The sequence below is a fragment of the Camelina sativa genome, chromosome 6 (assembly GCF_000633955.1).
Source record: "Camelina sativa cultivar DH55 chromosome 6, Cs, whole genome shotgun sequence".
In the NCBI taxonomy this organism is placed as follows: Eukaryota; Viridiplantae; Streptophyta; class Magnoliopsida; order Brassicales; family Brassicaceae; genus Camelina; species Camelina sativa.
In genome coordinates this window covers 6,741,356-6,767,762 of record NC_025690.1, presented here as the reverse complement: position 1 = coordinate 6,767,762, position 26,407 = coordinate 6,741,356, and the positions used below count along the sequence as shown (strand labels likewise).

The 26,407-nt window shown below is 35.4% G+C and overlaps 4 protein-coding genes and 1 pseudogene across 7 annotated transcripts in view; 3 read left to right on the top strand and 2 right to left on the bottom strand.

Moving 5' to 3' along the window:
* LOC104790568 (eukaryotic translation initiation factor 3 subunit I) overlaps positions 1 to 3,409 on the top strand; it is a 5,199-nt gene extending 1,790 nt beyond the window's left edge. Inside the window, exons 1-8 of one of the 2 annotated variants that reach the window (XM_010516342.2) lie at positions 1,482 to 1,750; positions 1,897 to 2,112; positions 2,194 to 2,327; positions 2,417 to 2,536; positions 2,643 to 2,732; positions 2,829 to 2,915; positions 3,009 to 3,088; positions 3,190 to 3,409. In XM_010516342.2, the coding sequence (XP_010514644.1) occupies positions 1,567 to 1,750; positions 1,897 to 2,112; positions 2,194 to 2,327; positions 2,417 to 2,536; positions 2,643 to 2,732; positions 2,829 to 2,915; positions 3,009 to 3,088; positions 3,190 to 3,265 (987 nt within the window). In that variant the 5' untranslated portion in view covers positions 1,482 to 1,566 and the 3' untranslated portion in view covers positions 3,266 to 3,409. Of the gene's footprint in view, positions 1 to 1,481; positions 1,751 to 1,896; positions 2,113 to 2,193; positions 2,328 to 2,416; positions 2,537 to 2,642; positions 2,733 to 2,828; positions 2,916 to 3,008; positions 3,089 to 3,189 lie in introns of those variants that run through there. The other variant, XM_010516343.2, reaches the window with a different exon arrangement.
* On the top strand, positions 4,787 to 5,902 carry LOC104790567 (putative cysteine-rich repeat secretory protein 14). 2 transcript variants are annotated; one of them, XM_019246682.1, is made up of 2 exons: positions 4,787 to 5,276; positions 5,428 to 5,902. In XM_019246682.1, the coding sequence occupies exons 1-2, from the start codon at positions 4,911 to 4,913 to the stop codon at positions 5,869 to 5,871; spliced, it is 810 nt and encodes a 269-aa protein (XP_019102227.1). In that variant the 5' UTR covers positions 4,787 to 4,910; the 3' UTR covers positions 5,872 to 5,902. The 2 variants fall into 2 exon arrangements, with proteins under 2 accessions (XP_019102227.1, XP_019102226.1); XM_019246681.1 differs by having other exon boundaries at positions 5,365 to 5,902.
* Positions 12,774 to 14,482, bottom strand: LOC104790566 (annotated as a pseudogene).
* Positions 20,013 to 22,298, bottom strand: LOC104790565 (pentatricopeptide repeat-containing protein At3g29290-like). Its single transcript, XM_010516341.2, has 2 exons — positions 20,430 to 22,298; positions 20,013 to 20,342 (listed from the first exon to the last, which is right to left on the bottom strand). Exons 1-2 carry the CDS (start codon positions 21,954 to 21,956, stop codon positions 20,175 to 20,177), a joined length of 1,695 nt encoding a protein of 564 aa, XP_010514643.1. The 5' UTR covers positions 21,957 to 22,298; the 3' UTR covers positions 20,013 to 20,174.
* Positions 22,395 to 24,022, top strand: LOC104790562. 2 transcript variants are annotated; one of them, XM_019246683.1, is made up of 6 exons: positions 22,395 to 22,471; positions 22,553 to 22,705; positions 23,056 to 23,129; positions 23,224 to 23,303; positions 23,489 to 23,636; positions 23,724 to 24,022. In XM_019246683.1, exons 1-6 carry the CDS (start codon positions 22,468 to 22,470, stop codon positions 23,739 to 23,741), a joined length of 477 nt encoding a protein of 158 aa, XP_019102228.1. In that variant the 5' UTR covers positions 22,395 to 22,467; the 3' UTR covers positions 23,742 to 24,022. The 2 variants fall into 2 exon arrangements, with proteins under 2 accessions (XP_019102228.1, XP_010514642.1); XM_010516340.2 differs by having other exon boundaries at positions 22,396 to 22,471; positions 23,489 to 23,640.

Sequence of the window (26,407 nt, the reverse complement as noted above, 5' to 3'; positions counted from 1 at the left end):
GAATTAGTGAGACCTAGCTAGCTTTATTAGTGCAATGCCGCTTAGGGCACTTCCATTGCACATCTTTTGGAGTGTCTCTAGATTTAAAACAGAATTAAAAAAAAAAAAATTATTGTTTAAACAGGAAAGAACTTGTGTCTCAAATATCTCTGCCGAGACATTGTCATACCCTTAGATACACCTTACTTGTCACAATTTCATTGGTTTGTGTTTATAATTTTGTTTTCTGATTTTTTGATTGTTCCTTCCTCCTCTTTGCAAACACTCATAGAAGACACTCGTAGGAAGGATGACTAATGGAGAAGGAAAACTAATAAAAAGCCAATGAAGATGTTTACATTAAAATAATATTAATTAAATATGACTAATGGAGAAGGATGACACTCGGTTAGAGACACCTTACTTGTCACAATTTCATTGGTTTGTGTTTATAATTTTGTTTATTAATTTTTTGATTGTTTCCTTCATCCTCTTTGTAAACGTTCATACAAGACACTCGTACCAAGGATGACTAATGGAGAAGGAAAACTAATAAAAAGCCAATGAAAATGTTTACATTAAACTAATATTAATTAAAGTTTATGACACATATTACAGTATTACATGAAAATGCTCTTATATTTTAGATTCCAATGTTAGAAACTAGGCACGAGCATATGTCATCAACAAACTTTTGCTTCCTGTCCATAACCTCATTAACCAGACACAAACAATGTTAGAGTCAGCTCTAGAGAGGGTTCGTACTCAAGGGCTGGTTGAAACAGAGGATGTGGTGCTTTGGAAGGGAAAAATATATCAATTGAAGGAAAAATTCATTACGAAGGAGACGTGGCAAACCTTGCGAACAGAAGGTGAAATGAAGGAATAGTATAAAGGAATCTGGTTTCCCCAAGCCACTCCAAAATACTCCTTCATCCCATGGCTATCAACACGAAATCAACTTACAACTGGGGACAAAATGTTACAATGGGTTATGGAACACGAGAGCTAATGCAGAATTTGTTATATGCAGGGATCCAAATGAATCTAGAGACCACCTCGTTTTGCATGCCCATACGCCACAAAAGTGTGGGAAGGTCTAACCTCCAAGCTCCTCACAAGCAACTTCTCGACGAATTGGACAACTATTCTACATCTTCTTACTGATCAGTCAATGGGAAAGGATAAGCTCTACTTATTCTCTTTTGAAGGAAAGGGACGGTCATAGGCATGGGGAACCTCCGAGATATGCTACAATCCATTGGCGACCAAGAAAATGGAAGCTACGCCATATATATATGCTCACATGGTTTGCAACAAGATGAAAAAATAAATGCTCCTTTTAACACAACATCAGAATTGTTTGTCAAAAAAAGTCATGTATATTAATTTTTGTAATAAAAGTTGCAAATGATGGGAATTTGGGCTTCGGCCCATCATCACTTGTAAGGCCTCGTTTAGGCTTTTCATTTTAATTGGAAAATTGGTCGACAGGAAAAAGGGTTTGATTCCCTTTGAAGGGTTTTCTCTTTCTCATTCTCAGTTTCTCTCGTCCGTCTTCGCCGTCTTCCACTGTAATCTTCGAAGATGAGGCCGATCTTGATGAAGGGACATGAACGTCCATTGACGTTCCTCAGGTACAACAGAGATGGTGATCTTCTTTTCTCCTGCGCCAAGGATCACACTCCTACCCTCTGGTATGCCGATAATGGCGAACGCCTCGGAACCTACCGTGGCCACAATGGTGCTGTTTGGTGCTGTGATGTCTCCAGTAAGTGTCTCTCATATTTTTCCTGAAAATAGTATTCGAGGTGGATGAGTAGATTCAATGTTTCCCTTTAGTTACAATGCTTATTAGTTTAGGGTTTGATAGAAACCATTAGTTGCTGAATGATTTGGTTTTGGTGATTTATTTAGGAGACTCGTCAAGATTGATCACTGGTAGTGCTGATCAGACTGCTAAGCTGTGGGATGTGCAATCTGGACAAGAATTGTTCACATTCAAGTTTGGTTCTCCGACCAGGTCTGTGGATTTCTCTGTTGGAGATCATCTTGCTGTCATTACCACTGATCCCTTCATGGAACGTACCTCTGCTATTCATGTGAAACGCATTGCTGAAGATCCCCAAGACCGTAAGTTGCTCAATTCTACTTTTTTTTTAGCCTATGTCTTTTTTTTTTGTTTGATGATGATGCAATGCTCTGTGTATGTAGAGGTTGCTGACTCTGTGCTTGTTCTTCAAAGTCCTGAGGGAAGGAAGAGGATCAACAGAGCTGTTTGGGGTCCTCTGAACCAAACTATTGTTAGTGGTGGTGAAGACGCCGTTATTAGGATCTGGGATTCTGAGGTAAATTCATAAGTGGTTTCTTGTGTATCAATATCACTTTTTGAAAAAGTTGTTATTAGCTTTTAAACCTTATGTGTCATTGTTGCTAGACTGGGAAATTGCTCAAGGAATCAGATGGGGAAGTGGGTCACAAGAAGCCCATTACATCACTCGCTAAAGCAGCTGATGATTCTCACTTCATTACTGGTTCACTTGACAAAACTGCCAAGGCATGTGTTCCTTTCTCTCTTTCAACAATTGTGCTCTTTACATATAAAGAGAAATCTTTTGTCAGAGTGTTCTTTTTTCTTATTTTGTTGTTGTTGATGCTTCCAGTTGTGGGACATGAGAACACTGACTCTTTTGAAGACTTACTCAACAGTGGTGCCTGTAAACGCTGTCACCATGTCTCCACTTCTCAACCATGTCTGAACTAATGTTTCTTGATATTCGTTCAAATTCGGTTCTCAATATCAACAAGTCTTGATGTTATCCTTTCTGAACGTTTCTGCTCTCTCTTAGGTCGTGCTTGGAGGTGGTCAAGATGCATCAGCTGTGACTACCACCGATCATCGTGCTGGAAAGTTTGAAGCTAAGTTTTACGACAAGGTTAGTGTTTACAATAAGAGGGTTTTACTTGTAACCTCGAAACGAGATTTGTGACTGTATCCATTTTGTGTTTGGCATGGTGTATATATATAGATTCTGCAAGAGGAAATAGGTGGTGTCAAAGGTCATTTTGGACCTATAAATGCTTTGGCATTCAATCCTGATGGGAGGAGGTAAAACTAACAACATGGGTTTTTATTGATACAATGTTCAAATGATGAGTTTGTGTATCTTTGATGGCTTTGTGACTGAGTTTGTGAAATGTATTTTGCAGTTTCTCTAGTGGAGGTGAAGACGGATACGTGAGGCTGCATCATCTTGACCCCGATTACTTCAACATCAAGATTTAGATTCGCTGAAAAAGTCTTCCATTCCGGGTTTTACTTTCTCGCTTTTTTTAGCATTTTCATGTTTTTGTGTACTAGCACCAGTCCCAACACTTTGATGATAAAGCTTTTGAATTTTGGCCTAATCTTTAGTTTTCATTTCTAGGAGTTTTTTCTAGTTCAACTTTAATTATCGTATTAATGGCATTTAATAATTAAATCTCTATATATTATACCAAACTGAATAAAACAGAGAACATAAACAAGCAATTTTAGTTCTAGGCAAAATTAAAGTCTTGTAGTTGAAAACAGATTCATTCCAACTTTGAAATTCTGTCCACGATTGTTTCTTTTCGTTCACCATATTCCTTTTGTGGGGTAATCTATCATTTAAAACTATTAGAGTTTCATCAATTATCATAACGATTATGGAAAGGAAAAAAACTTGCATTGCGAAAAAACTCGCTAAAGGATAATAGGAGGAATCAATCAATCATTGGTTTTCAAAGCAAAAGTAAAAACAAAAGAAGAAACGTGAAGCTAAGGGACAAGCAAGCCACCATTAGCGGTCTTCTGAGTCTTCTTCCTAGAGTTAGTTTTTTAAAACAGACAGCACTGAATTTCAAGAATAAGCTAAGTTGTGAGATTAGAAATCAATCAATCATTAACAGTCAATTCTGTTTTGTTGAGTGTGTGGTTCCGCATCTTTGAGAAAACTTGTCCCTCCCAGTTGATCCCATTCCCCGTGATACATACAACCTGCAATGACTCCAATTTGTAGCTCACCAACCTATGTAATTAAATGCTGGCTGCCCTGGGTTGATCAAGTTCAAAATCATTGCTTAACTACCTCTCTCTGTTACAAGTTGAACAGATGAAGCCGTTTTGAATTGAGAACAGCGTCTGGAAATTACAGAGTAAATATATCTTTATCATATAAACAATGAAACGAAAAATGTTGCTATGAATTGCCATGAATCATACCGATAGTATTTAATTATTTATAATAAATCAAGAGGTGGCTAAGGTTTTTATAAAAAACAGAAATTATACATTATGATAATGCACAAATTTAAGATTTGAAAAATATACATATCCAAATTGTGAAATCCAAAAATATATGCTTCCATTTTTTAGATATGCATCGATATTTTATTATAAAAAAAAGAATTATTTTCAAAGATATGCAATAACATGTTCGTAATACTTTTAAAAGGACAATAATAGCATTATAATTAATTACTCTTCCTAACGATATGCTAGATGGGCAACCAACCATCCACTCCCAATACTTGTCATATTTGATATGCTAGTTGTGAAATTAAACTTGAATCTGATCATGTTTGACCCGGAAAAATAAGAATTGTACATGACCTCCTGCATTTTAGGTCGTCGTCACCTTAGAATCGTGTGATTGTAAAGATTTGAGCTCATCAGTCACGCCTTTGAACTTTTACTTTTTCTTCTGCCCACTTGTGGCCAGAAATACCAACTTCTCTTTCATGTTAATAACAAACTCTCTCTCTCTCTCTCTATATATACATTTATTTCTATTAGAAACTTAATTTATCTGTAAAATTGTAAACTAAATAACTTATATCCATTCATAAGCGCCACCACCTCAACGCTAAACCATCACCAGTTAGAAAAAATAGAAAATTACGAAACAATGTACCCTTCATTCCAAAACAATGTACTCTTCGTTTTAATACCTACCTTGGTCGTGGTGGCCACTCAGCTGCTCCTTATCCGTAGAGTTTCGTCCTTGAAAATGACCAATGCGTACCTGGACCACAAATGCTCAGCCAATCAAGGAAAATACAAGCCAGGAAGCTACTACGAGAAAATCTTCGATTCAGCCATTCAAGAACTGTCCAAAAATACCGAAGCTTTTCGTGGCGGTTCCATCTATATGGACTATACCGATCTTCAAGAAATCCGTTCTGATCCTGAAAGGATCTACTTCACCTTTCAGTGCCGTGGAGACATTTACGGGCCTCAGTGCCGCTCCTGCTTTGCCACTGCCCAGTCTGAGGTAACTACGCCCGCACACACATGCACGTTAAGAAAAACTCTTATATGCTGATTGATGTGGTGTTGATATGCAAAATGTAATATAACAGCTTATTAAGAGATGTCCGAGAGATAAGGGGGCAATAATATGGTACGATCATTGTCTTTTCCAGTTTTCTTCGATCGGTACCGCAGGGGGAATCAATTACGATGATAGTGTATGTTATAATACCGCAAGGGCAAGACCGAACGCGAAAAGTCATATCAGTGATTCTGTTTTCAAGTTTTTGACTCTCCTTGATAACCTGACAAGTATAGCCGTCATTAAAAGAAATAAATTCTTTAAAAATGTGGATCAGCCGGCACTATTTGCGGCAGGAGAGAAGACGTTCGGGAACAAGAAACTGTATGTAATGGTTCAGTGTACGCGTGACTTAAATGCTAAGGCTTGTGAGGAGTGTATGGCATATAATATTAAGCATTTTGAAGATTGCTATGAAAATAAACCAGTAGGTTTGAAAAGCGGTGCAAGAGTTTTGGGTAGGAGCTGTAACTTTCGGTTTGAGCGTTACCCTTTTGTTAACCCCAAGACAAGTTCTATTTATTTGAAGTTCTAAAGCAATTTGATTGCTATAGACTTATTTTGTGTCATCTCTAAATTTTATTTTACTTGAATTTATTATATTATTTTAAAAAATTCAAACGATTTAGCTTTAATTAAAATTTAAAGAAACTTTTAGACATTTATAGGGTAGTTGCAGCTGAATTCGTAATATGCAAGTAATGCTTGTTCCTCTTTGTACGTATATATATGAATTTGGCGAATAGCACAAGATGTTAATGCATAGTTTATAATCAACTAAATAATACTCTCTCTCTTCCTAGTTAATCTATTTTTTAGATTTTTTACACATATTAAGAAAATACTGAAAAGTTGATTGTACATGCATCATCCATTTAAACTTTTCTATAACTCTAAACCAAATAGTATTGAATAACCAAAAAGTTTTTTGAAATTTATAATAAGCTCTTATGTGGAAAAAACGGAAACCAAATATTAATGCATAATTCAAACTTCACTCAAAGAGCTTCGGCCAATGTTTATATTAGCTTAGTTGGTTTGAGAACAACTATTACCGGAGTGTGGAAGCCGTATGACATGACGTATATATCAGTTATGTTGTCGAATGAAGAAACTTTCTTTGGTCGAAATAAAAGCGTAGCTAAAATATCACTGACATCTATTTAACTGGTTGGACTGTACGCGGGCTTTTCTCATGTTCCCAAATTATCAAGTTAGAATTTCTGCAGTTTCTTTTTAAAAATTTTCGTTCTAAAGGCATAAATGAATTTTAGGGTTCTATTTTTTCAGTCGTTGAGGGTTAGCTAGAGCGAATTTTTCTTTGACGTAACGAAAGACTGGAGAGATCATTAACATTTTGTGCTTTGGCACACAGAGGATGATATTCGTTGGAAGTTGGAACACTAAATTTTTTGGATTAATTAGATGGCAAAGTGAATATGATAATAGTTAATATCCAAATGGATAGATACTACTCAACATGTATATATTTAATTATTTATACAGATAAAAGGAATGTGATGATTGCTAAGATAACCTTTTTATTTAATTATTTGTGGTAACTTGATGAGAGTTGTTAGAAGTTATAGTCAACTGTGAAAATGGCCAAAATCAACCTATACAGTTTTTTTATACATAACCTATGATACCATGTGTTTACCAACATAAACCTACTAAAAATTTAAATTTCAAACATGAATTTTGTATAATTAGCTGATTTCATCATTTCACAAAACATTATTAATTAACTATTTAACGGTAATGAGTCAGACGACAAAGTGGATATGACGGGCATCGGGGTGAGCAAACAACGTCGTTTTACAACACCAAACAAAGCCGAACCCCAAAAGAGCCACAAGCCCAACAGGAAGAAACAAACCTTCTTCGTTTTTACAAAAACAAACCTTCTGCGGCTAAACTTTAGTGGCTCCGAATGGATGCACACCTACAAAAACAACAACACCAAACAAAGTAACAAACGACCTACAACCGGAGCACATTAGTTTTGAAAGGTACCAAACCAAGTGATGAGAAGAGAGTCTCCTTGAGGGCTTAGGATGCTTCTTGCTCTCTGAATCCTTGAGAAAGTGTAGCATCCGTGTTCCAGGAATAAAGTTTGGGATGTGTTGAGTAAACCAAAGGAGTGGGTTTGTTGTAAATGTTTGCTTCATATGGGCTTATTTGGTCTAAACCATGAATTGGGCCTATATTGGTGTGTAGCCCATTCAGGATCCGAGTTGTGTGGTCTGCAAGGGTAAACCGACATAAGGTCTAGGGTTTCACTATATAAGGGAACCTAGGGTTGAAGAAACAAGCAGTAATCATAAAGACGCACTAAAGAAGCTGGTGGTACCTTGGTGGCAGCTGTAGGGCACAACGTAGAGCGATGTGCAGGGCAGATGCAGAGATGCAGGGCGCAGTGCAGAGAGCATGCGCAGGGCGTCGTACATGGAGCTTGAAACTGTGCGCAAAACCATGATAAAGGAGCACAAGCTTAGCTGGGGTCGAAAGGCTGAGAGTCGGACATAACCTTGTCTAGGTTTAAAGTGTCTTCATGACACTTATGAGAGACGAAGGTGGAGCTGCTTCTTTGGGGTTGTGGAGGTGTTTCAGGGTTATACATGGAGTGAGAGCTGAACCAGAGACAAAGAGAGGGGAAGAAGAAAAGCTAGATCTATTATGTGTTTTCTTCTTCAGGTTTCTTTGTAGTTGCTCTGTAAGCTTGTATATGAAACACTGTGTATAAACCTTGAGTGATTGATAGTGGATGTTTGTGGGAGAAGGTTCCCACACGAGATGTACCCTCTACATGAGGGGAACTCGTTAAATCTCCGTGTTATGTTTATGTTATGCATATTGATCTGTGAAGTAGACGAGGAGTAAGGGCAGAGTCGCAGTATGCGTTTCACTACAGAGGTGAATCGGGGTCTGCGATTCTCAATAAGTGGTATCAGAGCTCACGCTCAGGATTTCACAGACTTAGGCATGGGATTGTAAACATACAAAGAGGATCCAGAGACTATTGTAGAAGACTCGAAGGTTAAATGAATTATGGGGGTTGTTTAAGGTAGAGTTATATGCAATGTTTGATTCAGGTTCATGGATGGATGTGTGAAGGTGATTTGCACATGGCTGTGGAGAGGGAATTAAAACATCATCCAAAAGGCTCAAACTTGTCAAAACATGAATTCAGTTTCCGCTGCGATCACAAGGTAAATTTGATGTTCTGTTTTGAAGCTTCTGAATACTCTAAACTGTTTCAGTTTAGGGAATCTAGACACTAGGAGAACACAAGGATGTAGACGTCTTCAACTATTGAAAAATCAGTTTTTTGGTTGTTGAAAGTCTGTGTAGTGGTGTTAAGGAATTGGTTGAAAGTACAACTATAGGATTCACGGATTTACTAAGGAAGCCTTTATAGGTGAATATGTGTGTAAGAGGGTTGTTAGGTCAACAAGTTGTGTCGAAGATTCAGATGAGTATGTAGATGGACCAGGCAATTTGTGTTTAAGTAGTCAGTTTTGGGAGGATTTAGGTGAATGGCTAAGTCTCAGGAATGGACGCAGAGCGCTGTGCAGGGCAGATGCAGAGATTCAGGGCGCAGTGCAGAGAGCATGCGCAGGGCGTCGTACATAGAGCTTGAAGCTGTGCGCAGAACCATAATAAAGGAGCAGAAGCTTGGCTGGGGTCGAAAGGCTGAGAGCCGGACATAACCTAGTCTAGGTTTAAGGTGTCTTTAGGACACTTATGAGAGATGAAGGTGGAGCTGCTTCTTTGGGGTTGTGGAGGTGTTTCAGGATTATACATGGAGTGAGAGCTGAACCAGAGACAAAGAGAGGGGAAGAAGAAAAGCTAGATCTATTATGTATTTTCTTCTTCAGGTTTCTTTGTAGTTGCTCTCTAATCTTGTATATGAAACACTATGTGTAAACCTTGATAAAATTACTAATTAATCACATTTAACTTTAGAGTTCTTATGGGATGTTTGACCAAAAAGCTAAGTGCATTTTAGTGAAGGAAAAATGGCTTTTTTGTACCCTCACTAAATACTTATGTTAAATTCATACATGGTCTATGCTCTTGTGTCAAATCATACCTTCACTTAACAAAAGTTCAAATCTATAACCTAAAATTCTACTTCTGTGCTAAACCATACATGAACCTTAGCCGTGTTAAATGGCCGTGAAAAAATGATGACATGGACGCCACGTATTAGATGACATTGTGTTAGTGCAAAATGTAGAATCAAAATCTTTCCTTTTGTTTTAAAGCTATGTAGAAATATGTGTTGTCTCATTCTTATTGGTTTATGACATATGATATGTTAAAAACATAACAAACCAGAAGCAATAACAAGCCAAAAACAAGATACCAAATAAATAAAACTTAAGGCAAGAATAAGCCGATTGTGAACAAGGTTCCAAAGACCTAAAACAAACGACATAACAAACCAAGGTTTCAGTAACGTGGAAAAAATAACAAGGTTTCAAAGACCTAAATATCTGAGTCAAATCCTCTAGAAAACGTACTCCAAAACAGTGACTTCACCAAACAGCTCTATTATCAATTCCATCACCACCGTTGGCTGTTTAATCAACATTAGCTTCATTGGCATTTTCATCTCCATCAGCTCTATAACCATTCTGATGATTACCAGCAGCTATATTAGCATTTTCATTCTCGTAGCTGAAACAATAACAAAAAAAAAACTTTAATTTCAGAAATTAACAATTTATCGAACACTTGGTGTTCATAAACAAGACATTGTGTTTCATTAGAAAAAACTGTATATATAGAGACATAAACACACACCACATCTAAAATACATATCAAAGACGACATCCAACTAAATCTATATGATACGTAGATAAAACGAGTGAAACCCCCGAAATTTGTTCCAAACTTACCCCATTTTCTAAAGGATGAGAAAGTCTAATTCCACTTTCCTTAAAGAGAAGACACGCTTGATGGATTTTCTCGTTGCACAAGTGACACCCAAATTTGGTGTTCTTCGTCAAAGAGTTTAGAAAAATTAGTCAACACGTGATGTTGTTTTTTATGGGTTCATAGTTTCATTATAATAGGTGTCGTTTTGAACAAAGATTTTGATTGTTTTTTTCATAAAAATGACGACTTGTGACGAAAACAAAAGTTTAGATAGTGAATTTAAGTTTTTGATATGTGAGGGAATGATTTAGCACAATAATTAATTTCATGTATGGATTTAAATAAGTATTTAGTGAGGGTATGTAAAATCCCTTTTTTCCTTTAGTGACATTGATAACCAATTTTTTTTTTTATAAAAAAATCTTTTCATGCACCACTATATTTTTAAAAGTTGGAATGTTACACTTAGGCAGTCAATGTAACAATGATGACCAATTATCTCATGCACTGAGTTGATGCGGTTTGAGATAGTTTTTTCAATAAGTTTCATTAATCAAGCTTTTCAAGATTGAACTCACCCATGTCTTCTTGCATTTCTCTCATGCCTGATATAAAGTGGCTTGGAATATGTACCAAAATATCAATAGAGTGGGTCGTGGAATTGAGATGTAGAGCAATCTAACTGTTTGAATGTGTTATTGTGCGATCGCCTCAATGGGTATTTCTGGTAATACTCACGCATCTCATTGTGTTTGTGGTGCAAGTAATGCATTTGTAGCGTAGAATCATGACGATAAGGAGAGAGAGAGACAAAGATTATTTATGCGTGTATTCATTACAAAAGTGAGATGCGTTATTCTATTCCTAGTGTATTATTGATGTGTGATTGGTGACTCATCAGAGTTTTGTGTTTTTTTTTTTTGAAATCCAAACTCAGACGTGTCACCATTCAACACCTGAATAAAATACAAAATTATACTTGATGGGTGAAAAATAACTGCGGTTCATAACAAAATTATTACTTTGTTTTGAGTTAATGAAATTTTTTTTAATAAATTTATGACTCTTAAAGACCCAAATTCGTTTAAACTAAAATTTTAACTCTTTATGTACATATTTTTTTATGCTCAACTAAAAATAATTTTTATAATTAGTTAACCGTCTTTGCTATATAATGCTATTTATTTTGTTATTTATAATTTATTATCAACATTACATAATTATATATTTTCTATTAATTAAATTACTATAAAAGCGGATTTTAAGAGTCCCACACCATAAGTGGAGAGTACTTATTGGAAGATCCGTTTTTCAACTGATATGAGAAAACACAAATTCAAAACGGTTTAAAAAAAAACGCAAATCAACAATATATAGGGTTCGAATGGTGATAGTGTAATTGACTGTGCGGGACAAGCAGTTTTGCATTGCGGTACGGTTCAACTGCGGTATTTGTGAGGAAAAAAAATATTTGTGGGACATGTGCAGTTTATGCATAACAAGCGGAACAAAATAATGTTTGATTGGTGAAAAAACTTTTTAACTGCGGATTTCATATTATTTTACTAATTTTATATTATATATCTCACAACACGATTTTGTGATGATCTATAAGGAGCGAGAAATCCTTGTTTATTTGGATATCCATAATCAACGAGATAATACTCCTCTAATGGAGGCAAGAGAAATCCAAAATCACTTTGGTGTGTCATTTGGAAAACAGCTGTATTGTGGCATGAACTGGATGCTCCACTTCAAATATATGTGAATAACATATTCAAATCACATATTTCCATGATGTTCAATGATGCATTGTCTTGTCGATTTCAATATATTCCTTGCAACTCAAGCTTTACTTTGACGCACACATGAGTCTCATCCATAGCTCTAACGAATCCAATAAAATATGGCAAATATCTTCGGTATAATTGAAACCTTTTACGAGTTCGATAAAGTTCTTGTCTTGTGGAGTTCTAATATAATCACATGCCAATAATTCTGTTGTCGTAAGAGCTTCCCTAAATCACAGTCTCTTGATTTCGGTCAAATCTTAAACTAACATCCCTTTGAATTTCATTGTCCCTACATATCCGTAGAAACATAGGTACACTCTCTTCAATCCATATATTCAATGTTGGTTTTAGACCATAGTTTGTTTGCAACATATTACACAATGTTGTGAAACATGGAATTGACATTCGTAAAAGTTGAAGACAAGCAGCATCATCTTGTTGTAGTCGACGCCAAATATTCCTCCATCCCATACCTCCATTGGTTTCCGCTGGTACCCTTTGAAAATATCAATCATAATAAGTCTAGTTGTTCAAATTGTTCATTTTCTAAGTTTCACGGTTCAATTCTCTCTTCGTAATTTATATTGTTGAGGCATTGTGATCGCAATTGACATATACAAAATGCCTAAAATTCATTATAAACGACATGTCATTAAACGTATATTATTTTGAAAGAACAAATTGTAATAAATTTAAAAGAAAACTTTAACATAAATCATACTAAAAACATAGATTGATAAAACGCAATTGCGACAAATTAATCTTCATCTCCTACATGACTTTGATTATTTTCATTTGTTCCTTGAGAGGTTCCCCAAATATTGAAAAGACCTCATGATCTAGCTGTTTGTGGCATTTGTCCACTTTCAAAATAACTTGTGAAACTGAGACCGGATGATGATGTTTGTTGAATGATAGGTGAATTTTCTTGTTGAGTATTCCTCATATTTTCACCTTGGTCACCAAGTGAAAATCCGTATTGACCATTTACCGGAGTCGTTCCTGATGACCCGCCTTGTTGAACATTTTGTGTTTGTTGCCATGGTTGAATGATTGGCAGTGTGCCCCAATGTGGAGCATTTGGCAGTGTGCCTCATTTTTGATAACCAGGTCCCCAAATAGCTGATGGACTGTTGGATGATAGACCTCCTGAATGTGGATTCCCAAATGAATTGCATGCACCAAACTGTTTTGGTACATCTTGGTTGTTCCATGAAACACCAGTCATCGCTTTTAACAATTGTAGCTTATCCTCGTCGGTGCTTGAGGCTATGTCAATGAAATATTTAAGCCAAAATACTAGCTCCTAAAGTGCATTAATGCAGGCCCAATAAAATCTATTGTGTTCGGGAAGGTCAAGATCAATAAATATCGCTTCTGCCTTTTTACGTTCTTTGTAATCATCTTGGTCAAAACCACCAGGGAAAAGTTGTTGAAAGTTTTGTCGTTGGAATTCTCTAGATAGCCAGGAATGGTGTGTTGTATTGTTGTCTCAAAATATTGTCTCCAACGAGTTCCTCGTGAACCACTGCCAGTAGAAACTCGTGAGCTTCCTCTAGAACTTTGTGAATTACTCCCACATCTGGTGGTTGACTGCAAATTTAGCATCCCTCGTTGTTGGCCTCTACGAGCAGAAATTTGGTTCCTGTTATCGTCATCAATGGTAACTTGATACACTTCTTCTTCGTCTTGCATCACAGGAATTTGTGGTGGAACGTCACCACTATCGTTGTCTGAATCATCATGATCCTCTTCATCATTTGCATGCTCGTTCATCAACTGCTATCTTCTTTTTCGAGCAGAGTGTTGAGATTGTGATTGAACATCATATAATATGAAACATCGTTGCATCACATCCCAAAATTGAGGTGGCTTTTGGTTCAAGCTTTTTGTTACTTTTCATCCCTATAAGTTTAAAATTATTTAGATTCGTCATACCAAAATTTAAAACATATTTTGATGAGTAGAAGGATTATTTCTACTTACAAACTATTGATATTTCCACCATGAATCAGATGCATATATCATGGATGTATCATGATCAACCATGATTCCAGTTTATACGTAAGAACCTTCCACCTCTTGTAACTTTTTTTGAATTCATCAAGTTTGGTTTTGATGATATTCATGTTGAATGTTTGGTTAAATTTTTCTATCATATACTCTCTACCGATAGCAATAGAATTCTTAAGAGTATAATTATTCATCGCAATTGCTTCGTCGAACAATTGAATTAATGTTTTTTCCTGAATGTACGAACATTTATATTTGTCTTTGTTCTACAAATTCAGCAAATACAATGTCACATATTATATCAAGTAGAACTATTATTTTAATTTTTTTTTAAATAAACTAAAGAATATTTATCTGTCCTGTTGTTTCCGTAGGAAGAGTTGAATTTTTGGTTGGTTGATTTAAACTTGTTTGTTTAGAAGGATTTGTATTTCTTCGACGATTAAACGACATATCTACATTTAATGAAATTCATCGGTTACTATACATTTAATAAAGTATTAATAATTTATTGTTATTAAGAATTCTTTTAAACATATTGTTTTACTTCCAAACTAATATATTTTGTTATATATACATATACAAATATATATATATATATATATTTCTATATACGTTAGGGAAAAAATTAAAGATGATATGAAACATAATGAAAATGTTCAATTGTTATATAATTAAACTAATATGTATAATTTAAAGGATTAAGAACACTCGATTACAAATTTTTTAAAAAATATATACTTATTACATGGAGACTCAATGATATATGAATGTTTTAATAACCACTATGATATTTAAGTAGCATAGACAATAATATTATTTACTGAACAATAAGTTTATTATTTTTCTTAATTTTCAACTTAATATACATATTACAACTCTATCTTTTTTACAACTCTATTTATTAACATGAAAACTGCACTTTAAATCAGTTTTTATAAATTTAAAATCTAACAAATCATTTAAAAGTGTATTTTTCATCAATGTTTTTTATGAGAGAGAGAGTGAAACGACCGCACCCAGATTCCCAATCCTTATACAGGATCCACTGGAAACGATCTCACCGGAACCCCATAATTCCGACGAGACAACTGGCGTAGAAATCGCTCCTTACAAAAACTTCCACAATACACCAAACACCACCTCATCTAGTTACTGAGTCGCACAACCAACAATCCCTAGCGACTGAGTAACAAGAGAGGTGGGCTGGAATATTTGATTTCGTCCAGCCACGGACAACACTTCCCCACAAATACTCCAATTCATTAAAACTCCTCTAGTACCCCTGAAACCCATGACATCACTTCAGTCAATCTCTTAACATCCAAATCTAACTCCAACTATCTTCCAAAGACCCAAACACATAACAACATGCTGGTGTCGACCAACACCACCTTGGTGTCGCTAGACACCCCAACTTTACCACAAAACTCTCTATACTAGACCACAATACAAACACTTGATTAAAACACAAACTAACCGTTAATTCCACAAACCCACTGTTGGATATGAAGCTTATAGCACCACAAATCTACCTACCAAAATTCAACAAAATCGGACTCCTTTTCATCCTCCAAACATTCCCCCGTAATTGAATCACACAAATATGAGAAATTTCAAACAAACATTAACTTATTGATGGCATAATTATCGGAAATTTGAGTTTCATCGAGGTCGTTGGCAAAGTCAGCAGCCTCAAAGTGGGTTGTACCCTCAGAATGTTCGCAAGGTTCACTTCATTTCCTTTGCCCTTAGCGGATTCTTTGTACAAATTGAGCATAAAGATGTGCAAGGGTTTTCAGCATACCTAGGACCAATTTTCCTTAGTGCCACATCTGAAACAAGCACTCTCACGTTTCTGGGAGGTGTTTGCTTGGATTTATTTTCCTTTCGGACTTTGTTCAGAGCGAATCCATTGATATGACTTTCTACTTTGAGGGTTATAGTTTCTCCCACGTCTGCGATAGTTTTGGCAGCCACATCCTCCAAAAGCTCTATTTTCTCTCACTGGATTTTTAACATCCAATGCAATAAACTCAAGGAATGCTTTGGAACCGGTGGGTCGAGACATGTTATCTTTGATGAGGAGCTCATTATTCTTTTCAGCTATTAAGAGCGTCACAATCAAATCTGAGAATTTGGGGTATCCATGCAACCTATATTGTTGTTGTAGAGTAATATGATTCTTGTGAAACATGGTGTACATTTTCTCAAGCTTCTAAGATTCAGTGATGGTTTCACCACAATTTCTTAGCCTGGCGACAATCCCCTACATGGCGGAATTGTAATTCATCACCTTGTCAAAGTCTTGGAATCTTAGACTTTGCCATTCATCCCGAGCAAGTGGGAGAGTTATGTTCCTTTGATGATCAAATCGGTCCTTCAGGGACTTCCACAGCTCTTTGGGATATCTCATGTGTGCATGGTCATATATGACATTTTCATCGAGGTGTCTTCTAAGGAAGATCATAGATTTTGCCTTTTCTTGGTCCGCCGATTTATTAGTCTATAAGACTGTAGGTGTAATTCGACATTGGTAGTCCAAGATATGAAGTTAGCTCCAGTGATGTCTAAGGCTGGGAACTGGAGCTTCTCGATGTTTACCAATTTGTTTTTCTTTATTTCTATCAAATAAAATCATAAAAACATAATTAGAGATTTTATTTATTATAATTTTAAAACATAGGAGACGCTTGCATAAATAGCGCAATACAAGAAACACAATTACATAAAAAGGTAAAATAAGAACCATCAAAAACTCTTCGGGAGAAAACTCTCCAAAAAGTAAACCGCAAATAGCAAGAATTATAAAACCTGTTAAAAACACTAAGAAGGGATGAGTAATTTATCCTAGTAAAACAAATTTATTCTTCAGGAAGATTATTGATAGAGATGAAAAAAATTGAGTGAAATATATGAGTAAAAATGAGTGTATATATAGATTAATTTCATTTTCATTAGCCGTTTAAGTAGCGGTTTGAAAAGTGAGAAAAAGTTAAAATTTATTTAATTTTTCACTTATGAGCGTTGAGATTAAAAATAATAAATCAAATTATTTTATAAGAAAAATTGTAATAATTGATATAGAATAATATGTATTAATTAAAATATAAAATTATATATATATATGTGGCAAAGCCTTCTTTTATAAAAATAATAAAATTATAGTTATATGGTGATTAAATCATTCGTGGTAAATTAAAGCAAAACAGTAAGTAAATTATGGTGATTTAAATCATCCATATTAAATCAATAAATTGGAACAATAAATAAAATATAGTGACCTTTAATCATCTATATTAAATTAATAAATTAGAACGATAAATAAATATGGTGACTTTTAATCATCAATGTTAAAGCAATAAATTAAAAAGTAAATAAAAGCAATAAATAAGTTATGGTGACTAAAATCATCCATATTGAAAATTAAGTTAAAGAAGTAAATAAAGAAATAAACAACGTATGTTCGGTATCTCTATATATGAGAGCGAAAGAGTGTGCATTGACCGAAGCGAGGTGAAGAGGCACAACAAAAGGTTAAAACTATGAAAACCAATTAAACACAAGGAACAAAAAGATTCCACTTTTCAAAAGAAAAAAAAACAAAGATACGAGGTTTAGAACATGTTACCATCTTCTCATAGGAAAAATCTGCACCCCCAAACGATTTAAAGAACCCCGAGTTCTCTCCATAATAATATATATCATCTTGGTAGAATGGTTGCGAACTTGGTAGAATATCGCGAACTTGGTAGAATAATCGTGCTGATAACGTTTTTTATTTAAGTAATAAAATGTATAATAAATTTTGTAATATATTTGTATATATATGTAATGAGAAGAGTAATAGAGAGAGAGAGATGAATTTTTACATGCATTTTCTTGCAATCTTAATAATGTGTATTTCATATGAACGAATACATTGGTATTTATAGATAAAAAACTGAGACAAATATTACAGTGAGTTATAATGACAATTGGGCTCCATTTTTATTGCTAAACGTAAAGTCTTAACTTTTGCAACAAATATATAATTATACTAGTTATTAATAAAAAAAATATGAAATCTCTGTACATAGTTTTTCACCAATAAAACATTATTTTGTACCGCTTATTTTGCATTAACCGCACTTGTCCCGCAACTATATTTGTTCCGCACGTACCACAGTTCAATCATACCGCATTGTCAAATCGATTGTCCCACAATATCAAATCCGCTGTTACCATTCGGATCCTCTATTCTATTTTTGCTTTATAACTCATGTAGCCCATTATATTCTAACGGTTAGTGTGTTACTTTTGAAGGTTTTAATTACTTGTTTACTGATCCTACAAAACATCACGTGATCATTTCCTTTACTTTATCATACTCACACAATATCAGAAATCTCTTTTTGATAGGTCATTCATCTTAAAATTACTAATTAATCACATTTAACTCTAGAGTTCTTATGGGATGTTTGACCAAAAATCTAAGTGCACTTTAGTGACATTGATAACCAATTTTTTTTTTTTAAATCTTCTCATGCACCACTATATTTCTAGAAGTTGGAATGTTACACTTAGGTAGTCAATGTAACAATGATGACCAATTATCTCATGCACTGAGCTGATGCGGTTTGAGATGGTTTTTTTTCAATAAGTTTCATTAATCAAGCTTTTCAAGATTGAACTTCCCCATGTATTCTTGCATTTCTCTCATGCTTGATATAGAGTGGCTTGGAATATGTACCGAAATATCAATAGAGTGAGCTGTGGAATTGAGATGTAGAGCAATCAAATTGTTTGGCTCTGATTCTTCAAGTAGTTGATAGTGAGAAGACATTAGGCTAAATCTTTCCATATTTCAGAAGAATATAGATAAGATAAAAACAAGTGATCTGTTTTTTCCTATGTATTGTTACAATGTTACATATATATACTGCATTCAACTCGCTGTCCGGTGCTCCAATTCTTGATTTTATCCATGCTACATGTTAACGCTTTATTTTCACCCATTTTAGCTATGCTTTTCTAATGTTTTCAATGGGATTACCACATTTTCAATGCTTTGAAGGCATTTTTATAGGTTTTGTCTAGTTCAAAAAAGTTTTATAGGTTTTAGGAAAATATGAGAACAAATGATAGGTGAGCTTTCAGGACAATGTCATACCACCATAAGTTTTTCACTAGTTGAAGACTTTCCCGAACATCAAATAAAACGTTATTGGTGTTGTAGGAGAGTTAGGAGAACCATCCTTCATTTTCAAGTGGAATCAGAACAAAATCTGAAGCGAAACATAAGTTATCCCCGTTTGAAGAAGACCATGTCCAATTTTACCCCAAGTGAAGCCAGCGCGGCCAAATCCTAAATCACCAATTCACCATAGCCAGCATTCATTCCCCATACTCTTCCTGTACGTGTGATGACTGAGGGCTGACAACTACTCAAACAAGATAATTCGAAAATGTCCAAGCCATGAGCTAAGAGCTCTCAAGGTGGCGAGTTAAGAGCTCTCAAGGTGGCGAGTTAAGAGCTCTGCCTAAGTGACAAGTGACAAGTGACAAGCCGAGAGCTACCTAAATGACAAGCTGATTGCTAACAACAGCTCAAATAGAATCGAGTTAACAACTGCCCGAACCACTAGGTGGGACTTGGGAGCTATGTAACTGATGGAACTAATAGCTGAGAACTACTAAAACGGGATTGAGTTTTACTTGTGATTCCTAATTATTACTATAACAGGTACATATAACACTTGCTGGTCCCTATTATATTACTCAAACACGAAAGTTCAAAAACATGCTGGTCCATGTTATAGCGCAGGGGTGTCAGTTGTGGCGGAAATGACTTGGTTAATGGTTGTTGTGGTTGCAGCGAAGATGGCAGTGGGGATGGTGAAGTTGAGTAGAGTTTGGCTAGGAGGACTAAGACGAAGCTTAAAACCATGACACTTTATTACTACTCTCAATGTGGTGGCTACCATTATTACCTGTTTGTGACTAAAGTAAAGTTATTATCTGTTTCTTGAAATAGATAGAATCTCTCAACCCATCTCTCATGATATACTATGCTGATATAGCCATCTCTCTACCACCGAACAAACCAAACGAGCATGAGTAGTGCAATGCTAAGAAGTATCAGTAGAACAAAAAACATTATAAATTATTTTTGGTGTTTCTTTAAGTTCTGTAACATCATAGCTCGGGTTTTGCCGTCCGGTTCCAAACCCATCTCTCTCATTTTGACATACAACTCTTTTGCAAACTTGAACTCGCGTCTTAAACACATCCCATGTATAGCTGCGTTGTAAAGCGACACATCAGGTTCCATCTGTTCAAGAAACCAAATAACATTAGATAAACCTCTTCTTAAATCAGCATACATTTGAGTAAACAAACACAAAGACACAACTCGTACCTCTAGGATATCTTCAACCTCGTTCCAAAGGGAACCCCAAATACAACTCCTTACAAGCGACAGATAAGTAAACGTGTTTGGCTTACAATCTCTTTGAGCCATGTGCTGATATACTAGCAATGCAACTTTCGATTTCCTTGATTTCTCGCAAGCGCTTATCACCAGATTATATGATGAAGTTGAAACTGTCAACCCTGAACCTTCCATTTCATACAAAAGCTTCACAGCTTTCTCCCAATACCCAAGCTTTTGGCATGAAACCATAGCTGTGTTGTACAAATATTCATTCAGACAGCACAGGTTTTCGCTTCTTACCATATCAAACAGCTGAAGAACATCCTCATATCGGTTTGCTTTGTATAAAGCCGTGAGCAGTGCATTCCATGTGTACTCGTCCGCTTTATGCCCCAAAGATTTTGCAACACTGTAAACCTTAAACACCAATCCGACTTTGCCTGCCTTTCCCAGAGAATTTATCAAACTATTGCACGCTACAAGATTAGGCTTCATCTGTTTCTTTAACATACTCTGAAATATCTTTAAGGCCAAGTCCCAGTTTTCCTCCTTTGTACACGCGCTTATCATCGCATACATTGCATCCTCTCTCGCAGATATGTTATTGTAAACCATCTCATCATATGCATCAAGGGCTAATTCGCTTCTCCCACACCGAACAAAAATGCTAACAAGTAGAGAATATGTAATCTCTGTTCCAATATGGCCATCACCTTTCATAACTCTCCATATTCTCTCTGTCTCATACACATTGTTTATTCGTCCACATAGAGAAATGGCGGTGTTATATAGAATCACATCAAAACAACTCTTATGTTTCCGATCCCTTTCTAGTTCTCTAAACATTCTTAGTGCAGAATCACAACCCTTAACCTGTGCAACAGCTTTCAACATCAAGCTATACGTGTGCCCTGTAACATTCTCCTTTTTCTTCATGAACTCAAAGACGGTAAAAGCTTTCTGAATATCTCCATTCCTCAAAAGGCACGAGAGAAAAGAGTTACACGCATGAGCAGTGGGTTGTAAACCCAAGTATCTCATAGAATCAAACAACTCCAATGCGCTTCTAACTTTATCCAACCTGCTAAGTTTCAGAAGTCTCTTGGATAACATCTCTTCGTTCCTTTCCTCCAGAAAATGTATCATATTCCTAGCCACTACAGGCTTCTCTTCTAACCCATTTTCAACCAATAAATCGCAACCTCTCTCTCTCAATCCATGTTCAGCCTCCAACTCCGAACCAAAAACCACATTTTCACCGTTGAAAGATCTGTCTAATTCACTACTCACCTTCCTGAAACGCATTCTTGGTGTCGCCAAAGAAAAAGACTCCATTTTTACACCAAGACGCCTTTGTTTCGGCTTCATGGTCAATGCAAAGTCCAATGAGTGACTCAAAGACCAATGAAAAGTTCTCCATAAACAACTCCTCTTCCCAATTGAATAACATCCACAATCCAATTGATTCAATGTAGCAGTGATGGAGACAGAACTCAACCAGACATCTCCCATGATAATACAGTGAATAGCAAAACGCAGCAATTTACACCTCCAAATTCAACACAGAGCAGAGAGAACATACTCTTTCAGCACAAATCAGAAAGATATCTAACAAACCATTTCCTAATTCAGCATAAAGTTGACAACTTTACTGAAAATTTCAGAACCAACGAAAGGATTCACAGATTAGGAACACCACACTTCAAGTCTAAGCAAACAAACCCAATATTACCTAAATCAAAGACGAGCAGCTACGTAATAACCAGTGCCCAAGATACGAAACAAGACCATACCAAAGCCCTGTTCTTGATTAATCAAGCTTGTTCTAGGGATGAGGAAGGAAGGAGAAGAAGATACAGGCGAGAGAGAGAGAGCAGAAACGACGTAGTTTTCAAGCTATGAGAAGAGAAACGACGTCGCGTAAAGGATCTTTAAACACCGCCGTTTTATAGTAGTTGAAAACACCCTAAAGCCGAACACTTTGGTCGAGTAAAAGAATCGATTTCTCTATCAAGCAACAACAATGGGTAAAGTTTCTAGCTTTATTCGCAAACTGGTTCTGTTTTTTCTTGAATTATGTTGTGGTAAAGGAGATGGTGTGATTGCAGATGAAGGAAGAGAAGGTGAGATAGAGAAGAAGAAGAATGATGAAAGAGAAGTGAAGGAAGGAGTAGCATCAATAGCTTTGTTGCCATGCGGGTCTATCTCTGGTCATTTCATTCAAATGCCTAGCTCCATCTGTTATGGTCTCCATGGCACTGGTAATTTCGCTCTTCTTTTACTAGGCTAAACAACAACAAAAAAGAATAATATTTTTTCTTTGTTGTGTTTGGATTTTGCTATGCAATTAGATGTTTTGTGTTACTGATTTGTCTATATCCCACATTTAGCTTGGGTTTGATGAGTCAGATTAAAGACTTAATCTTGCACTAGTTACATAATTATACAGAACATTGTATGTCAATAGGCTTAACTAGTGAGTAGGAATAGTTGAACATGATACAGAACATTGTATGTCAATAGCTTAACTAATGTGGCTTATTTGACATGACACTAGTTGATTTCACTGCATTTTTGTTGTATTATTGATATTTTGTGTCTCTTTCCAAAGAACTGGCTTGTGAGACTGAATGCAGCCGCGGTGAGGATTATCGACTGATCAAACTCACTGTCATAGACTACAATGTATGAGTTTCTCACTTCCTTTTGTAACTCTTTAACTCTTTATTTTGCTAAACTATTACTGAATATGTTCCTCGTTTTCTTCTGGTGAAAAAAGAGTAAGAAAGAACAAACAATTGTAGTGGAGTGCAAAGGCCACGATGCTGCTCGTATTAATGATGTCGAGCATGCTCACGGGTAAGCTTTCCAGTATCTGTTATGCAAATTAGCTTATGGGTGTTTTGTATAGATTGTAGTTTACTAAAGCTGGAGTGGGAAAGTCATAAAACTCATAGCTTTTCAAACAATTTGCATGAAACTTATTTGTGGGAGTCTACTACTGTCTTATGTTTGAATGAATATGACTACTTGTCTTTGAAAAGTTGGGAGGAAGATGTGATAGGATTAGTGGAACAAAAGCACGGGAAGAAGAAAGTTTCGGTTTCATTCGAGTGTGAGACATTGAAGGCAGATAAAGCAGCAGAGGACCATATCAGACAGTTTATGCCTAAATTAGCTGGACTTGACGCCGTTAGTACGTAGAACCAACAATTTCTTCTCATTACATTATTTTCTCTTGCTTTGTTGGACCAACACACTGATTTGGGGTTTTTGCAGTTAACATTGGACCAATGAAGATTTCTGGGCTTGATTTTGCTGCAGTGGAAGAGCTTTAACTCCTCTTGCACTTTGTGTATACATCGCATTTGAATGCTCTTTGAGTCTTTGCTTCATATCGTAGAACATATTTAACGGTTTAATCTTAAAGCACAGCACAGTCAAGGATCTAGTTTTAAGGACTTACTGTTGACATTATGAGAACTCAGCTCCGACCTTTCTGCTTTAGAACAGAACTCGTGTTTGTAAAGAAAGAGATTGACAGTAGAATACAAATGAGATTAGAGACTATATTAAGATATTAGAGAAGAATAAAACTCTGCACTAACTCAATTAGAGTGTTCAGTTCAGTTCATTCGAACTTGCTTAAGACAACTTATTCTAGGAAAGACGATATAAGGAATGATAGTTTAATCAAAGACTAAGAGAAGTTGCTCTATCATGCATGTAGAAGGTGGTGTTGATTGCTAGTGAAATCATGTCATGCTCAGATAAAGAATTTGCAGAATCAACCCTTTGAACTACCACTTGAGTTAGTCTTTTGGGTCAGCTCTATTAGTTTGCCTCTTGGTTCAACCACTCCAACATTTCTACATACGAGCTTCCACTTTAAACTTCGGAAGTTTTGCACTTCCACTTTTTATACCTCAAGGTGAAAACATTGCGAACATAATACCCCGAAATAGTTTCCAACATTTAACAGAATTTTTGAAACTCTTAGCTGAACAATTGACAACAGTAAACTCTAGAGCCAAAGATTGGATCTTGCATAAATGAAGCTACAAAGATTTTTTGACTGAATAATGAGCCCTTCACTGCACACTCCTCATCCAATGTTATTATCCATAAGTGCATACTTAAGGGCTGATCTAATGTTATATAATTAGGTAATTAATGACATGCACGTAAATAACTAGAAATTTAACCCACAGTATACCACATGCATATAATTTTTATTTATTATTTATATTTATATTGTATTTGTTTATTAAATATTGAATGTTTTCCAAATAGATGAATAACTAAATTTTTTGAAATGCAACTAAAATAAGAAAACTAAGACCAAAGATGATGAAGGAACAAGAAGAAGTAGATACAAATATCGTATTGGAAAACTGATAATTTAATTGAGACAAACCCTTAAATAGTACAATAATACTATTATGTCCCGACAAGGGTCCTGAACTCTCAAACGCATGAACAATAATGCAATCTTGAACTACATATTACTTATAATCTCTTGACATACCACCGATCTTATTGGGTCATAAGTGAAGAAGAAAGAGAGAACTTTGAATAAACTTGATTCTTTATTATGATTTTAGGATACCCTTATACTCTTGAGACACATTGTCTTATATAGAGACCTAGAGAATAATCTAGAATATAATGACTCATAATTATGTGATAGGCTAGTTATGATCTTTATTTTGCAAAGTACCAAATCGGTTATGGAGCTGAGGTTTTGCAAAGTACCAAATCGGTACAGTCAATTTTATCTTGACTTGAGAGTGTTGACTAGACTTCTTAATTGGACTTTTTTCTTGTTGGACTTGTTAAACTGTTTTATTTACTTATTCTCAAACAAGCTCCAAGGACCTAGTTTGATATCTTCAGCAAGTATTTGATCGAATTTGAGGTTACTTGCACCAAATCTGATCTCTCACTATTCACATATCATAAAAATGATAAATCTCTGCTGCTACTCACATACAGGTGAGGTATGTGAGATGGGGCAGAAAACAGTCCAACAAATCCAACAGGGAAGAAGCCCAATTAAAAAGTCTAGTCAACACATATATTTGCATCTTATTTTGATATTTGACTTTTTTTTTTTTTTCGTTTTGAATGAATAAAGAACTGTATATAATTATATATCATTTGCATCTTCTTATGTCAACTTTTCGTTCTCTGTTTATTTTATTAAAGAACTGTATATTTGCATCGTATTGTTATGTTAACTTTTCTTTTTTCTTTTTGATTTACTTGTCACGAATTAACATTTTTGATTATGTTAGCTTTGATTACCAAATGGTGGAGATAAGGCAACTTAAGACGTGTATGTATTCCTCTCGTGAGACCAATATTTACAAGAGTAGTTTCATTTCTAAGAACCATTTTAAGAAGACACACGTTTTGGTGTGGCGAAGAAACAATATGGATCTAAAGCAAGTTATCCCAATAGGCATACTTATCTTCATAGCTGTCGCCTGTCTCGTGGGATGGATTTGGTCTTGCTTTCAGGGCGGTCGAACACGTGATGAGCCCAGTTCCTGTTAGTAACTATTTCTATTATTATATCACGTATCTAAGTTATTTTTATATTTTCTGCTGAATCTTTATATTTTTCTTCGCCATGAGTTTTTTTTTCTTTCTTTCTTTCTTTCTAGATTTATTGATATTGTAACTCTATTCTACATCAATTATATATGATATTTAAATAATTTCATACAGTTGCAGTATAATTTTGTCTTTGTTAAATGTCACACACATCCTTTCAAAGCGAACACATATGGATATGAAGAAAGATGAGTGAACAAGAAGAAAGATAAATTTGGTTTGGTAAATTATGTGGTATTGTTATTGTTAATAACAACTTCATTATCGAAATAAAGAGAAGGCTCCTCTTATGGCTTTGTTCTATGGGAATGGGGCCAAAAAAAAAAAAAAAAAAAAAAAAAAAA

Excerpts from the sequence above, each read along its gene's own strand:
- LOC104790567 (XM_019246681.1), top strand. The coding sequence starts at position 4,911 with ATGTACCCTTCATTCCAAAACAATGTACTCTTCGTTTTAATACCTACC. Across the intron at positions 5,277-5,364 it reads TTGCCACTGCCCAGTCTGAG|CTTATTAAGAGATGTCCGAG; the intron begins GTAACTACGCCC and ends GTAATATAACAG.
- LOC104790565 (XM_010516341.2), bottom strand. The coding sequence starts at position 21,956 with ATGGGAGATGTCTGGTTGAGTTCTGTCTCCATCACTGCTACATTGAAT. Across the intron at positions 20,343-20,429 it reads AGGTTGAAGATATCCTAGAG|ATGGAACCTGATGTGTCGCT; the intron begins GTACGAGTTGTG and ends TTTCTTGAACAG.
- LOC104790562 (XM_010516340.2), top strand. Across the intron at positions 22,706-23,055 it reads TTATGGTCTCCATGGCACTG|AACTGGCTTGTGAGACTGAA; the intron begins GTAATTTCGCTC and ends CTCTTTCCAAAG. Across the intron at positions 23,304-23,488 it reads GATGTCGAGCATGCTCACGG|TTGGGAGGAAGATGTGATAG; the intron begins GTAAGCTTTCCA and ends GTCTTTGAAAAG.